Source organism: Poecilia reticulata, linkage group LG8 (genome assembly GCF_000633615.1).
Source record: "Poecilia reticulata strain Guanapo linkage group LG8, Guppy_female_1.0+MT, whole genome shotgun sequence".
NCBI lineage: Eukaryota > Metazoa > Chordata > Actinopteri > Cyprinodontiformes > Poeciliidae > Poecilia > Poecilia reticulata.
Window position 1 is genome coordinate 2,928,349 of NC_024338.1, and position 16,076 is coordinate 2,944,424.

The 16,076-nt window shown below is 37.7% G+C and overlaps 1 protein-coding gene across 5 annotated transcripts in view; it reads left to right on the forward strand.

Moving 5' to 3' along the window:
* The window catches only part of adamts10 (ADAM metallopeptidase with thrombospondin type 1 motif, 10), a 72,069-nt gene that overhangs the window by 8,492 nt on the left and 47,501 nt on the right, over nt 1–16,076 (forward strand). Inside the window, exons 1-5 of one of the 5 annotated variants that reach the window (XM_017306393.1) lie at nt 2,113–2,130; nt 4,195–4,406; nt 4,670–4,768; nt 9,268–9,426; nt 12,197–12,582. In XM_017306393.1, coding sequence (XP_017161882.1) covers nt 12,483–12,582 — 100 coding nt within the window. In that variant the 5' untranslated portion in view covers nt 2,113–2,130; nt 4,195–4,406; nt 4,670–4,768; nt 9,268–9,426; nt 12,197–12,482. Of the gene's footprint in view, nt 1–2,039; nt 2,131–4,194; nt 4,407–4,669; nt 4,769–9,267; nt 9,427–11,864; nt 11,946–12,196; nt 12,583–16,076 lie in introns of those variants that run through there. The other 4 variants (XM_008415143.1, XM_008415144.2, XM_017306394.1 and 1 more) reach the window with 4 other exon arrangements.

Below are 16,076 nucleotides of genomic sequence, written 5' to 3' on the forward strand. Positions count from 1 at the left end.
TTTTTTAATGTCTAACACTCTGTTTTAGTCCAGTACATAAAATGCAAGTATTGGGTTGTAGAGCAGTAAATACAGCAGGATAACCTCTATCTGTCAAAACTGTCATTTTGACAGTAACTAAAATAATACAGTGCAAAAATGCATGGTTTTACCACATAATTTTGATCTAGTTTATTGGGCAAATATCTTAGTTCGCTTGAAACAAGACAAAATTAACTTACAAGTAACTTTGGAGCAAGAAGTTGAAGCTTGTCAGTAATTCCTTAACATTGATGAAATAAAAATACTTGTTCCATTGGCAGATTATTTCACTTATAATAAGACATTTTTCCCATGTTATGAGTAAATTAATCTGCCAATGGAACAAGTGCTTTTTCATCAGTATTAAAGAATTATTGACTTAAAATAATTCCTAAATTAAAGTATGCAACATCTTGCTGAAAATGTAGAAGTTCGTTTGGTCTTATTTCAAGTGTAGTAAGATATTTGCAGTGGAAGCTAAACAAAAAACACTTATTAAGATTTTGTGAGATTTGGGTTGGCAGTATTTTGTTTTGTTGTAGACAACTTGATTCTTTTTTTAATAGCCTGTAATTTTTTGACAAATTTGATAGTGTATATGTTCTGTCAGTTCATGACATAATAGAATATGTTTCTTCTATAAGCTATTAAATTAAACAATGTAAATTGAAAAGTATTTTTTAGCCTCCTTTATTAATTATTTCTCATTAAAACAAAATTGGGACAACTTATCCCACAACCAGGTTGGTTGCCACAAATGCACAAGTTGTATTTGGTGTTGCACATATTTAGACGAAAAAAAATACCAAACAAACTTTTAAGAAGGATAATGTTTATCTAGTCCAACAAAACACACTGAGCATTGCATTATTTTGAAATTTACATGAAAGTAAAAAATGTTAAAACCAACCCCTATAATAAAAATCCTACATTTTCAATTTTGCTTTATTTGAAGAACTTGTTCAACAGTAAAGCAGGAATTTGCCTATAAACTTTGAGAAAGTCTTTACCTACCTCAAAACATCACCTTACAACCAACTATTATGTTCAACTCGGTATTTAAAACCCAAACAACCCATTTCTTTTATTTACTTTCTTTTTTTTTCATTTTTTGGAGCCCTCAGTGTGGCACACTCTTTAGTTTAGAAGGCTTCAAGTGGGGATTTTGTTTTTCTTTGGAAAATGTAATATGGCTTCTTCCTCTTCGAAGGTTGGATAAGTGTCATTAATTGTGGGCAAGAAAATTGTAACTTATTGGAGATTTTGTTCAGCTAGGTCTCCAGGAAGTGTAACTACTATCAATTGGTGCAATGACGGAATTGATGTTCAATTTGACAAAAATATGTTTTTGTTTGTCAGCACCCAGATCTGATTTGGCTAATTACCAGATTTATGTAGATTTTTGTCATTTCAGACAGAAGGCTTTGGGTGGTGTTGTAGTTTCCAGGCATTGACCCTTTTACAACTACGTCATTTAGTCATTTTAGGCGCCATGATGAATGTCGGAAGTGAGGGATAGGAGTATTGAACAGAACAAATTAAATTGTTTTCCAAAGTTGTTTTTGCCAATTTATTCGTGGCTTCTACTTGGTTCGAGTCAAGTTGATGTCTGTGAACGTAACACACCTGGTTGGGGCTCATAGACGGCGGTATTTATAAAAATTGGAAAGAGCTAGCTAAGAAACCGACCCATACCTCCTCCCTCCTGACGTGTTGATCAAATTACCGACTTTGCCTTAATTCACAGTAACACCACAAGATTAATGTCATTACATTTGTCCTTTTATTCAAAAGAGTGTGATTAGTTTATTCAGGTTCCACAAACTGCCAGCATGGACATCTTCATAACAATCAGCGTCACCTGGCCCGTTTCTCAATACGCGTTCTTGTCTGTACTTGTGTTCTCGCGTCCTGGTGAAACGTCATCGACAGCGGCCCAAGTACTGCACAAAGTACAAAGTACACATCCAGGCAAGAACGCTCAAAGTACCCGGATGTGTTCTTGCTCCGTCCATTTTATCGAGGATGCATCAATGCATCCTTCTGCCGACTTGAGGCAGCAAGATATCCCACAATGCAATGCGCCACCAGCAGCGGTAACTTGAGAAGGTCAGTACAGAAATGTATTGCATTTTTACCACAATTAATTGCCACGAAAACTCATTTAAATTTGTTTTTAGGCGAAAAGGTAGACCGTATAGTTTCATCTATCCACTCAGTTCATACAGAATATTCATACTTTAGTATTTGCTCCGGAGTTTTTCGGAGTAGCATAGCTCTGCTAACAGACCGGAGGAGCTGCCACTTTAACGGGCGGTTGGAACGTGTTTTCCCCGCGAACCGCAGCCTGATTTCAGCAAGTCACTGTCATTTTCCGCTGCTTGTTATCTGTTCGTAGCGGCTGAAAGTGAGATATAAAGTTAGCTGCAAGAAGCAGAATAGGAAATAAATTTTCTCTTGGCTTGTTTTTTATATTTATTCAGTTAATATTGGTATTTTATAAATTTTGTTGACAGACTTTCAAAACCAATTACTTTCATTCGCTAATTAACTGTTTTTGGGCATTTCATTTCGTAGTAAGAAAAATATTTTAATACAGTGTCCCTTCATGATCAGAGAATCATACTTTAATTTGTAAATTAAAAAAAAACATTTCCCTAGGATTGGCATTTCATGTATGAGAGTGAACTCTTTTTCATTGTTTTAAACAGGCAGCTCTTCAGGTGAGCAGTTTTTAGAGCTCATTGGTTGTTTTGACGTCCGTCATAAGTGGGCGGAGTTCTGGAGAACGTGACGTCACGTGACTTTTATTCTGTAAGTTACTGCTAACTGCTTTAAAATATTGGGAGATGATAACTGAAGTGGCGCAAGGTGAAGGTAAATTTGTTTACTAACAATCAAAAATTCACTGCTAATATGTAAGTTAGCTTTAATCAGTTTTTGTGCAAGTTTATGTGAATTATTGACATTTAGATCTCTAGAGTTCACAACCCTATGTGACCAGAGGTTCTATTAAAGGGCAAAGTAGAGATTTCCATTGCTGCACCTGTGAAGTGTTCACACCACCAAACCAGTGGCTGGGGTTATAAACACACACACACACACATGCACACACACACACACACACACACACACACACACACACACACACACACACACACACACACACACACATGGCCAACCCACCCCCCTCCACTGTCTCAGGCTGCAGCTGCTTTCTTGAAGTCTGGCAGCCAGGCAGCAGAACTGAATCAAGTCTGTCAAAATCAGAGAGACTAAAACCTTTTGGGAACATGTGTTCCTTCAAAATAAAAGCACAGACATCAATTTACATAGCTTCCATTGTAAGTGGATAAAATGTTCCCTCAACAGACGCCATTGTCTGACGACACTAGGTGGTCGGTAGATTTGGGAAGCAGCTGGTTATATTTACTGTTACATTTATTTGAGTAACTTTTTGGGGAAAAAATACTTTTAGTAGTACTTTTACTGCAGTAATTTTATTACCAACTATCGCTACTCTTGAGTGAAATTTCTGAATACTTTATCCATTGTGAGTAACTTCACCAGACACACACCTGCAGTTTTTGTTAAAGTTAACTGTTGTTGCAAATAATGCTAAGGTGACATTTTAATGCACTTTTAATTCAACTTTAAGTGCAACTTTACATTAAAAATGTCCTTATTTATCAAATGGCACTTCATGACAACAGTTGTATCGTTTATGATGACTACTTCATGTTCATAACAGGCATCATTTAGATTTTTGATCAGTTCCTCAGTACTTCAGAAGTATTTTACCAAACAATCACTGTCAATCACTCTCTTTGTGGCGCTGCTCATCCGCCCCTCTTGTTCTCTGCTGTGTTGTGAATGCTAGGCTAGTTAGCATAGCCATTGATGACAGCAGATAAACGGTTTTCCTATAACAATAAGTTGTTTCTCTGCCATTAGCACATTGAGCAGCGAGTACATGAGGTTGACTGACAGGACTAAGACCCTTCTCCTGTTTCTGATTGGTTGTTTTTGGTTGGGAGCGTTGCATTTCTTCATGTAGCAGTAGTAGCTCAGGGAGGATTTAAAAACATATATTTTTTATATAAAAGCTACAAACTGCAGCTTTACCCTTTTAAGAAGTAATCCTAATCTCTAATTTCTGGTTTACGTTCCAAGACCGAACTCGAACTTTATTCTGAAAGGACGTGGGATCGTATCCTGTTTATGCTTCGGGGCAACTTGACGAAACTTTCTCGGCTCTCTGGTTCTGTAAAGTTGAAGGAGCCGAGGTTTAGTCTGCCGCCGCCGGCGCCGCCTCCTCTCCGCTCGGCTGCAGGGGGACAGAGGACAGACTCTAACCAGACTCTCCTGCAAGGGGACACGGGCAGGTAAGATCAGGCGGTGCGGTTCCTGCTCCCTTCTTTTCTTCTCTTCTTTCATGCACAGATCAAGGTGGGGGGAGCAGGACTGATGCTGGCAAGTCTCAGTAAGAGTTCTCAACTCTTACCTCTCCTGCCCCTGCAGCACTGTTCCTGCTTAAGCTTTGCATGTCTTTCATCAAGATTTTGTGTGTTCTCTAGTTTCATAAAATGCACAAGTGCTTTTCTTTGGACTCAGTCTTCATTTCCTAAAGGAGTCTTCTTTTTCTCAGGAGTATGGTTAGGCTGTGGTCGCCTCGGTGGCTGATGACAGGGCAGGCTTATGCRTCTTTTGCCGGTCAGTGGATGATGTGGCTGTCAGCTGCCATCAGGTAACTGAAGGCTGGCATTGTTTCCTTCACCGGCTGGGGGAGCAACTCGCAGTTCTGCAAAAATAAAAGCACTAAATCCAGTTACAGTGGACATGTCGGTGTCATCACAGCCAACTTTTACATTCTGCATGCACAGCTTATGTAACGTCATCCCAGGTAGCTCACAGATGTGCAGCACAGTTGAGTTTTTAAGTTAAACAACCTTTTGGTACAATCAGTCCTGCTTTTGCAGAATTTTGTTTAGGTTTTAATGATACATTTTATATGTATTGTGGGTTGGAAAAGTATTCAGACCCCTTGAACTTTTCCACATTAGTATGTAGTAAGTAAAAAAAAAGTAACTGATCAAATTACCAATCATTTAACTTTTAAAAATTACTTCATCAGATGGAACAAAATATAAAGTTAAGTGGACATTTTGTTATTTAAGGACGAAGATGACAATAACTCATATAAGTAACAAAAAAATAACAAAATCAGGCAAAAGAAAACATTTCCAAATCAGTTTCTTTCAATAAAAGACTTATGAAACTTGAACAAAAACTGCAGGTCGGTGTGTCTATGTCTGGTGAATTTATGTTTAGAAGTTTGTTTTTCATTCAGCAGGTAGAGAATACAGAAATGTTACTCAAGTTAAAGTAAAAAGTACAGCGCAGTGAAAATACTCCTAAGTAATTTTTTTCTCCAAAAAGTTACTCAAGTTAATGTAATTGAGTAAATGTAACTAGTAAGTACCAAAATCTGGAATTTGGTGTGAAAGATCAACACAAAATGGGATACAGAATGGAAAATTTTACATGATTTAAAACAGTTTTTACAAATAAAAAACTGAAAAGTGCGGTGTGCAAACGAACTCGACTAATTGCCTTCAGAAGTTGCCTGATGGCTTTTAATGACTAATCTAATCTCAGTACAGATGCAGCTGCTCTGTGACAGCCTTAGGTTGGTTCATAGCAGAACATTTTTACAAATAAAAAACTGAAAAAACATGAGCGACACAAAGTCCCTGACAGAACCTCAGGGACAACATGCAAAAACCTTCCATTCGTCCTGCTGCAAGACAACAGTGTCACCAACTTCACTGCAGAAGGACGTTTTGCTGAGCTTGCTTTCTGTTAAAACATTCCTGCTTCATGCTTTATTGTCAACAACTCAGTGTGAAATTTGCCCAAATACTTGAAAAGGTTTTGATTCTCAGTTTTCTCAAGGCTGCGGTTGTTGCTGCTTGTACAGCTTTTTCTGCCACATGTTTTCCTTCCACTCAACTTTTCATTAACATCTTTAGATGCAACACTCTCGTCCATGAATTACATTTAAAAAAAAAACTTTGTTGGCCTTATGTCATATTTTTGGGTTTTGATCATTCGAGTTTTGAAATAGAGGTTTCACATATCGCTCTGTAGGTAATAAATTTAATACCTATAGGTATATAACCCTGATATTTTGAATTAAATAAGCACATCCAATTACATTTTTGAAGATTTTCTAATTTATTAAGATGCTTTTGGGTTTTTGTTCCAAGAATATCCAAAATATCCATATTTATAAACATTACGGGAAAAAAAGTGGATTCAAACTGTTTTTAAAGTTGCCGACAACTTTGATCTTGGGCTGCAACTAACAGTCATTTTAGTATTTGATTATTTTGACACCTAATTGATTAATTTGTTTAAAAAATGGCACATTCTGCAGATTTTTTAATTCCCCACTTAAATCTTTTTATACAATATTTGGAATACATTAAAACGTGCAAATAAAAAAAAAATCCTTTTCAAATTTAATTCCATAAAATACAAGTATATATTGTAGCAAAGAACGGATCTGCTAAAGAAATACTTCTAACATCAACATGGAAAAGGCTTCGGCCTTTGACTAGACATCTTTACACTGTCTAGTCAGTGTAAAGATGTTGATTTTTTTCATTAATGGATAAAAATTTCAGGTGCAGCTAAAACTTCAGGGATAGTACAGACTTTTTATCTTAAATGCAAAATGTGTAGTTATTGTTTGCACAGTCTTGGCCTAATTACTAATCTGAGTTTGTTGTTCTTTTAGAAAATTGCCTTTTTTTGATTAATCAATGATTAAATTAGTTGACCATTATTTAAATAATTGATTACTCACAATTGTTCTGATTAATCGTTTCAGCCCTCCTTATATCATCAGTGCAGTTTTATAGTGATACTGATTAAACTATGCTAAATGTGAAGAGCTTCCTGTTTTGTGACAGTCATTTTGTGCATATTAGCAGTTTTGGATCTCTGCCTCAGAACATTTAAAAGGCAGAGTAAGAAAATCCTCTGCTGCTATCTGTGCGCTCTGTTCCCTTCACTCCTGGCTCACTCGCTTAGTGTTGAGTCAGCTCTCTCTCTCTCACTAAATATTGTTTCAGACTCGAGAGGCACATTTTCAGAGCGAGGGGAGCACATCCGAGGCTCTCCCGCCTGTTTACGTTCCCACTTTTCATCTGCACTCTGTTTATTTGGGGAAATCTGCAAAGGAATGCCAGGCCTCTTTCTCTCTCTCTGTCTTTGTGGCAGACAGAGAGTTTAGTCTGAGATGTAGCTTTCTCTCTCACCTGTTTGAGTTTTCTTTTAAACATGAAGATTCGCTTGATTCTAGACTTCGTATTTCTATAATGAAAGCAGAATTATGACGTTGGACTTACGAGCCATTTGATCTCCCCCCAAAGCCCAAAGTCCTATTAAAAATGACTGCCAGTTTAATGAAATAATAAACTGAACCTAAAACTGATTCATGAGCTACTCCCTGATCAAAGTGGAGGCAGTTTGGGGGAGAGTGCTGCTCTCGGAGCTAAGCTGTGGGACACTTAGCATCTGTTCACTCCACACAGACTTTACTTTGAGCCGGTCATATGGCTTTGATTAGCGTACTTTGGTTTCGGATAGCTCCACTCTCCCTGGCAGCAGCTAAAGACAAGGACATCATAATTAGCTCCAGCATTTAAAGGAAAAAGCTTCAAAGGGGACCCATTATGCAAAACTTACGTTTTGTAAGTTTTTGTACTTCCTTTTGGGTCTCTGCAGCTTCTAAAAACAGACCTTAAAAATTAACTACCCAGCTCCTTTTTAGTGATAAGTTCATGTTTTTTGGTGTCTGGAAAATGAGTCGCTTCAAAAACTTCTTGAATGTAACGTTAGAAATCAGCAGGCACGTCTCGTTGCCTAGTAACCCCAGAGAAGCCCAGACTGTTACCCAGCAACCCCGGTGGAGCTCCACCCGTCACCTAGCATCCAGAGCTCCAGAACATTTGGTGTTTAGTTGTTGACTTACCATCTAGAAACCACTTGCTGCATTCATGTTTGTTGTCCAGGAGGCTCTACTAATGCTTTTCAAAATGTACGGTTGTATAAATGCGCATCTGTTTGCAGCCATTTTCACGTGCGAGCATAAACGTTGAGCTGGGAGGTGTGGTTAGCAGCAGCTTATTTGGATTTAAAGGGGCACAAAAGTAGCTAAAAATAAAACTAAGCCAAAATCTCATTATCCAAGAATGATTTTGTCCAAAAAATGTAATGAACATGTTTTTTCTATAGAGCTGTCGTAACCTGTTCAAGGTAGCGTAATAGGTCACCTTTAAGTGTGAAAAGCATCACACACTGCTAACCAAGAAGATGATCATGAAGATGTTTTGGCTTCTTTGCATTAGAGTTCGGCCCACCTACATCACATCCAGCTTTTCTCCGTCTTTCTAACAACAAGCCTTTTCTTTTCTTTTCTGCCCTGCAAGCTGCGATATCGTTGGAGGCTGTGTGGCCTGTCTGCAGCCCAGACCACTTTCCCTGCTGGCCACGGCCACAGCTGTACGCTCCTTTTTCGCAGCTCATCCAAGCAAAATACGGAGCGGAGAGTTTTGTCGCTTTGGCCTGCTGACAAACATGCGTTTTTGTTTCACAAAAATGATATGGCCCAGAGGGAAGGTTTTGCACAACACACCGCAGGAAGATGTACAACGCCGTCACCTCTGCATGACAGCCCACTCTCAATTATATGTGGAGTAATATTTCATAGGTGGAAATGTTGCAGGAAAGTGCGTGCGTGTTGTTTTTCTGAGGGGCTTTGCTTTAATAAGCTCTTAGGGTCAGCACCGGGGTCCTTTCCTCCTCCCTCCTTCCTGGGTTTAAATAAACACAAGGAGAGTTAGTGGTAATGAAAAGCATTTGATATCAAGCAGCCGAGTTTAATACGCTAACAATAAATTGTAAGCGGGTAGGAGGAGTAATGAAAATGGAGGGGAGTTTAGCTCTTTCGCAGGAAATGACTGGGAAAAAGCCAGAGGGAGGGGGATGAGAGGGAGTTTTTTAGTTGTTCTGCTTATGAGGGACGCCGCAACAGCACAAAGACCCATTAGTCTGCTTTTACTGTATCTGCTGCACATTACTCCTCCTGACATGAAGCAGGAGACGCTTTTCTCACAATTCCTCAACTTTCGGTTTAAAGTATCTGTTTTTATTATTTTTTTTCCTTCCTCTTTTCAGGAGGGAATTTGTTCCCCTCTGCTATCATCACCAAAAGGTTTCCCATCTGCCTCTGATTACCTTTGACTGCAGTTGGTTAGCTGCCAGCCATCCGGGCCAGTGTGGCGTCTCCGCTCACTTTTGAATCCCCAAACGGCTCGGAGGGAGTGGGGAAGGAAGGTGGGCAGTTTTTAGACCATATGATAGCAGGAGTGTAACTTTTTGGCTAAAAATTACCTCGTCAGCTAAAAAAACAAGTCTTGAGAGAAGGGCATTAAATGGTTTGTTAAAAAGTCAGAGGAAATATCTGGTTGACATGAATGGTAATTGAGTTAATTGCCAGGTTTCTAATTAATAAATCTAAAACTATCAACAAACAAATCAACTTTTTAAATTCAAAACCCCTTTTTCTTTCTCAATTATTGAATAATTACACACATGAGCTCAACAAATGTAGTTTATTCCCATCCAGTCTTTGATTGTTTCAGGAGTTATTCATATATCTAATTTGAAAAATACTTCTTCAGAAACGTGGTCACTGACATTAGCATTGGGGACGTCTAAGTTAGCTGCTACGTATTTAGCATTGAGATGCTACTTTCGACTCTAATAGCTTCAAATTAGGCTAAGTCCTTTTAGCACAATTTGAAAACAGCAATAATCTTTCCCACTCTATTGTCCTATCAGATCATGTATTGAAACAAAAATTAACTCCACAGTGGGCCAAGAAGTGTGGCTTTGTCGTTTGTTGCTATTTGCCGATTTTGCTTGTGCGTCAGATTTACGTGCATACCGGAAACACAACACAAAGGTTCCGGTTCGGGACTTTTGCTTGTAAATAAAAGCAATTAAATTTTTAACACGTTAAAATCAATGTAATTAACTAATCGAAATATTCAAATTCTTGACCCTATTATGTATAGTGAATCAAATTAAAATATGATCAAATTAATGAATAAATGAGACTCAATGTAGCTTTTTGAGGCAAATTCTAAAATATTCATACAATATTTTACAGATATGTTTTTAATATTTCTGGGTGGCTCAGTTAATTGCACCATTGCCTTGTATCAAGAAAGTCCTCGGTTTGAATCTTTGCATGTTCTCCTTGTACTCCAACTTCCTGCCACAGTTCAAAGGCATGACTGCTAGACTACTTAGTCTCTCTAAAGTAGGTATGACTCAGTACCCTGTATACTAAAATATTTTTGAGACAAATGTGAGGCCAAATTGGGTCACCATCGAGACACTGATCCCAAGCACAGCAGAAAATCAACAACAGAACCGCTGAAAAAGACTCATTGTAGTGGCAAGTTGAGACACCAATCTGATTGAAACCTGTGGAGAAACATATTTTCACAAATTCCAATAAACTGGAGTAAATTTGTAAAGAAGAGTGAGCAAAACTTTGTTCACAGCTATATGAGAGATTGATAAAGACATAAAGATAATGGCTCCTTCTAGTTGTTGATGGTGGCTTTAAAATCTACTCAGTCTTGAATAATGTTTGTTTTTCTTTTACTGTGAATCACTCATGGAAAGAGGATTTTTCCCATGAAGGTAGAAGTCAGAGTAAAGTTCAGTACTTATTGTTTGAGGCGTGAATAAGCTCCATATAGGCACACATACCATCAGCTCCTGACATGCTGTCCAATTAGGAGTTTCAGGCCGGCTGCCAGCAAGTCACTCAGCCATACAACCAAACATCAGAGGCCGCCAGCCTGGCGGTGATGGCATCCTGCTGCTTCTCTCAAATTAGCTAATTTTACCCCAGAAGCTTCACCATAATACCCACTTCAAACTCTTGTTTATGGATTCAGAGTTTGCCTTCTTTTGTAATCACTCTTTCCGGTGCACGTGTCTGGACAGAGCTGTTTGTTCTTTTCTTTTTCTTTTTTTGTGTGAAACTATAAAATGTTAAAGCTAAAACTGTATGTGTATAAACTTGAAAGGCCTGTCTTCTTTTGATGGATCAGAAGTAGAGCTAGACAGCAAATCTAGCTCTTCTATGTATGTATGTATATATGTGTGTGTGTGTGTATGTATTGATAGACACACAATCAGTATCAATACATAATACGTCTGATAGAAAATTCAATAATTTTACTGAACCGCACAACAATGTGGGGGATGTAGGCAGGGGAAAGGCTTTAGCCCACTGGTGTACATTAAATCAAAAAAGCAAACAATGTTTACTGTGTTTTTTTGTTTGTTTGTTTTGGTTTACCTGCTCAACAATCTATATTTTTTTATTAAATCTGCATATCATTAAACCTAAAAAGGGCTTCAGACTGTTGTCTTATTAAAAGAAAAACAGACAATTTCTAAATGTTTTGGATCTTCAAATGTTTTCTGTTTTGTTGGCCAAATTTGTTCTCACTCTAATAGTGGTCAGAGGCCGAACAAAATCATTTCAAGGGCCAAAAACGGCCCCCGGGCCACATTTTGGAAACCCCTGCTTTGGCCGCTCAACCTCTGTCATAGCTAGTCAAAGCAAGTTTGGTGGAATCAACTAACTCATTCGATGGTTACCTAGCAACTCACTCATTCTATGGTTACCTAGCAACAACCTGCTGAGAAACTAGTGCAGCAGCAGTTTAAGGTTTCTACGCTGTGCCTCATAACTGCTTAAAAATAAAGAAACACATGGAGTGGAGGGAAAACTGTGATTAAACAGGAAAGGTCACACCACCAGTTTGGTAATATTTCAGATATTTAAAACAAAAAACTAATCAATAATTACTGGTATTGGCTGATATAAAATGCTTATATTGTGATACGTTTTACAGCTGCATCGTACAGGCCTGTGTCAGACGGATCTCATGCTCTCTCTGTCTGTGGATATGTTTAGTTTTCTCTACTCCTCCCTCCTCTTTCAGTCTAAATTCGTCCCACCGCTCGCTGTCATTCACTTTACCGGCTTTCTTCCTAAACTGTTCCTCTTCCACAGGGCAGTGGAGAGAGGCCGAAAAGCTGCCAGTGCTGCTTCACCCCCATCGCAGAAGTCAAGTCTGGTGTTTTCTCCGTCTATGAGGAGCTTCGCCATCGCTCAGTGACAGATAGACACGCTGCAGGGGCAGAGAGTCTCTGATCATCCTGCAGCTATGGCCCGACCGAGCGCTGAGCTGCCCCTCTGCTAGGCGACGGGGCATCCAACAGGGCAGGAGACATGTTGGGACAGAGGACCGAGGACCACCCCACTGAAGTCTGTTACTATAGCAAATACTGTAGTAACCATGGAAAAGCTATGGAGGACTGCTCTGGTCTGCACTGTCGTCGTCCTGGTTGCCACCAAGTTCACAGGAGGTCACAAAGATGAGTTTTCTAAATCACAAGGTAAGATAAAGAAAAATAAAACGTACACTGGTCGAACTTTTTTTCACATTTTGTCATGTTACAGCAGGGCTTAGCAACCTGCCATAGAATAAAACTTGCCTAGAGCCATAAAATTATTTTCTAACTTTGTTTTACTATGAAAGTTAACCAAATTAAACACATTTTTGCTACTTTCAGATTTAGAACAAAATTAATGAATGAAAAAAATATAATGTTGTAGAATGAGGTGAGACTTTTCTAAAAATATGAAAAATATAGAATATTTTCCATATAATTATAATAACTAGCTTAAACGCTATTTACTTTTAACTGGTTTAAAAGCTATTTACTTTAAGAGCTTTTACCTAGCTTTTTAGCTTGTTAAAAGTAACTAACAGCTAGTTAAAAGTAACTATCTTTTAAAGAACTAATTACTTTAAAAGATTTAAGCTTTAAAAGTTTTTAACAAGCTTATAAGCCAGTGGTTCTTAACCTGGGTTCGATCAAACCCCAGGGGTTCGATGAGTCGGTCTCAGGGGTTCGGTGGAGCCTCTGCCGCGGAGGTAAAGACACACTTGTGTAAAGTCGTGATGACGCCCCGCTTTGCCATCACTTGCTGCACAGGATCACGTTACATTGCTTAGCCAATCAGTGGTGCGGAGGAGCACTGATTGAAGGAGTTCCACTCTCAGCATGGATTTGAACTTTTGTCTTTAATTGCTTCAGCAAAGCTCACMGTTTTTACCAAATTCTATAGTCTAAATCTGCTCCTTAGACACATTTTTTCGGGGTTGCTACTGACTCTAGTGGCGTGGGGGTGGTAACACAACTAATATAAGCAGAATACTGCAAAGTATTTTGTGTCAGGGGGGGAGGGTTTGGAATATGAAGGGTTCTGTGAATGTGCATATGCAACTGGGGGGTTCGGTACCTCCAAAAAAGGTTACAAACCACTGTTATAAGCTCAAGGTAACTGTTGATTGGGCACATTGTCATCAATTTCTGATCTAGAATCTTTTAAAATATTGGTTCCAATACTGATATTAACATTGGATCGGTGCATCTCTAGTAGATATTAAAAGCAGATTTTGCAAAATAAGTTACAGAAAAAATTCTAAAAGACCATTTTTTGTATAATCAAAAACATTTCCGTTTTGGGTTTGCAAAATCCAAAGAGCCACAGCTTGAAATACCCGTGAAATAAAAATACATTTCAAGATTTTATTGGGAATTTATATGATAAAACAGTAGAAAGCGTCACATTATTTCCTTTATTTATGTTCTGTATGTTACATACATCCACTTCATTTTAACTAGTCCTTAAACCGGAAGCTTCGAGAATGTATGTAAGCAACTGAAATTGGATTTAGAATAAAACCATAAAAAAAAAAAAATCATCATAATTTTATTATTTAAATAAAATAGCTCTGAGTTTGACTGATAGCAGTCTAGAGATAAAGACAATTTTTAATTTATTTTAAGGCTGAGGAGCCCAGACTGTTTGCTGTCATTCCAGTAAAAGAAAACAAATGTTCATTCTGTGAATTAAATTAATATAATTAAACATATAATTAAACATAAGTTGCATAAAATAGACATATGAAAAGATGTTAAGTCTGCCTTATTGCTAGGCTTTTTGGCACCTTTTAATTAGTTTTTGCAACTGAAGCTCAAAGACACAAGCACCTTTAAATACGTAAATCCCCCCAGGGTCCATTCATCATTATAAGGACAAGACAGCCTCTGTGCATTTCCTAAATTTGCCCTCTGACCTCTAAAAGGCATCTGGCTGTAATAGCCGGTAATGCTTCCTCCTTTAAAGAACCCTCCCCTCAGACTCTGATTTGGGTTTTTAACCTCAAAATTGCCTTCAGAACCGCCCAATGAATCAGTCTTGGACCTTTACTTAATGGACTTTTCTTGCAGAAATAAACCCACATGTTAAACCTTCAATCTGTGCTGCTGCTTTAGGCTTTTTAAGGTCATTGTTTGCATGTTCCTGGCTGCTACCTTCTTTGGTTTCATGCATACTTCCAAAAACTAACAACTAGCCCACAAGTTTCTGCAGCAGAAACCAACTTGGAAGGAAACATATTGGTTGCCAGTAAGCTACTGGAGAGAGACACAATTCAATGTGAAAACCAAGAAGTCCTCTAATTTCTAGAGTCATATATATTTTCCTTTGTGCATGTGTGTGTTTCCTGTTGTGGCAACTTAGGTAAGTAAAATGATGGGTCTGATTGCTGTCCAGAATCAGGTCAAATATGTTCAAAAAAAGGTGAAAAAATTAGATATTATACCAGTTTTTTAATTGAGAGTCCTGCTCTATAGTAAGGGGTGTCCAAAGTTTTTTCAAAGGGCCAAAACTGGCATGTCAAAAGAACCTAAGGGGCAAAAAAGTCAAAAATTAAGAGACGAGTTTTGGTGGTGTTTTTTGTAGAAAAGGGATTTTGCACTTAAAAATGGATTTGCACATTTTTGTATTAAAAGAAAGTTAATCTTGATTGAACAAATTGTTGATTACTTTCTTTTCAAAACACATGCTATATTTAGCCAAGTTTAATAAATTAAATAAAAGTTGATTTAAGTGCATCAAAATTTGGTTTCCAGTAAAAATTTATGGACCAACGTGGTTCTGCTTATTATTATAGCTTGGTTATAAAAAGAAATCAACATGTTCCAATGTAATAAAACTATAATCTGTACTCTTATTAAAAATAAAAAAATTGCATCTGCTTCAACCATCTCTGCTGGACATTTTTTAATTTTTTGCAGGGCCATAAATGGTCCCCGCACCGCAATTTGGACACCCCTGCTCTAGAGTAACCAGCTTCTGCTTTAGTTTACATATGTAACATTTCCTCTGAGATTTATGTCATTAAGGCTGTGACCTTTCTTCTAACCTTTCTTCTCCTTTTTTAGGGGAAGAAAAAAGGAGCAAAACTTTCATTGATATATGCTATGCAACATTGATTTTTAGATTCATTCTTTCACGTTTTTCTTGTAAAATAATAAAATTCCAACTAGGAGTGGGTGACATGACTTGAAGTTTATCATTATATTTTGCGGGACTATTGTAATAGTGATAAAAGTGACAATAAAAACTATTAATTACATTAGTTTTTGGTAACTGTATGGCCGTGACTRTGTGTCACTACAGCCTCACAAACAGATGAACTGGTCTTGAAAAACATTCCCATTTGACACCAGTCACATAAAAAACTGTGATTTGTGTCACTAGACTGCGTACAGTAACTGCAATTTCATCATATTTTCAAATTTATTGATATTTATTGATTTATCTGCTTGCAAAAACTGGAGAAAATAGTAAAACAAACAATGAAAATCTGAAGTCCACCAAAGTGAATCCTTCTAAAACTTCGGCTGCACCGAAATTGAATCAAAAACAAAGGACACCTTTATCATTTATTAATCATTTCAAACTCTCGGTCTCTCTTTAATTCTATTGACTACTCTGATTGTTCTGTATTTTATTTATGAAAATATTTATGAGT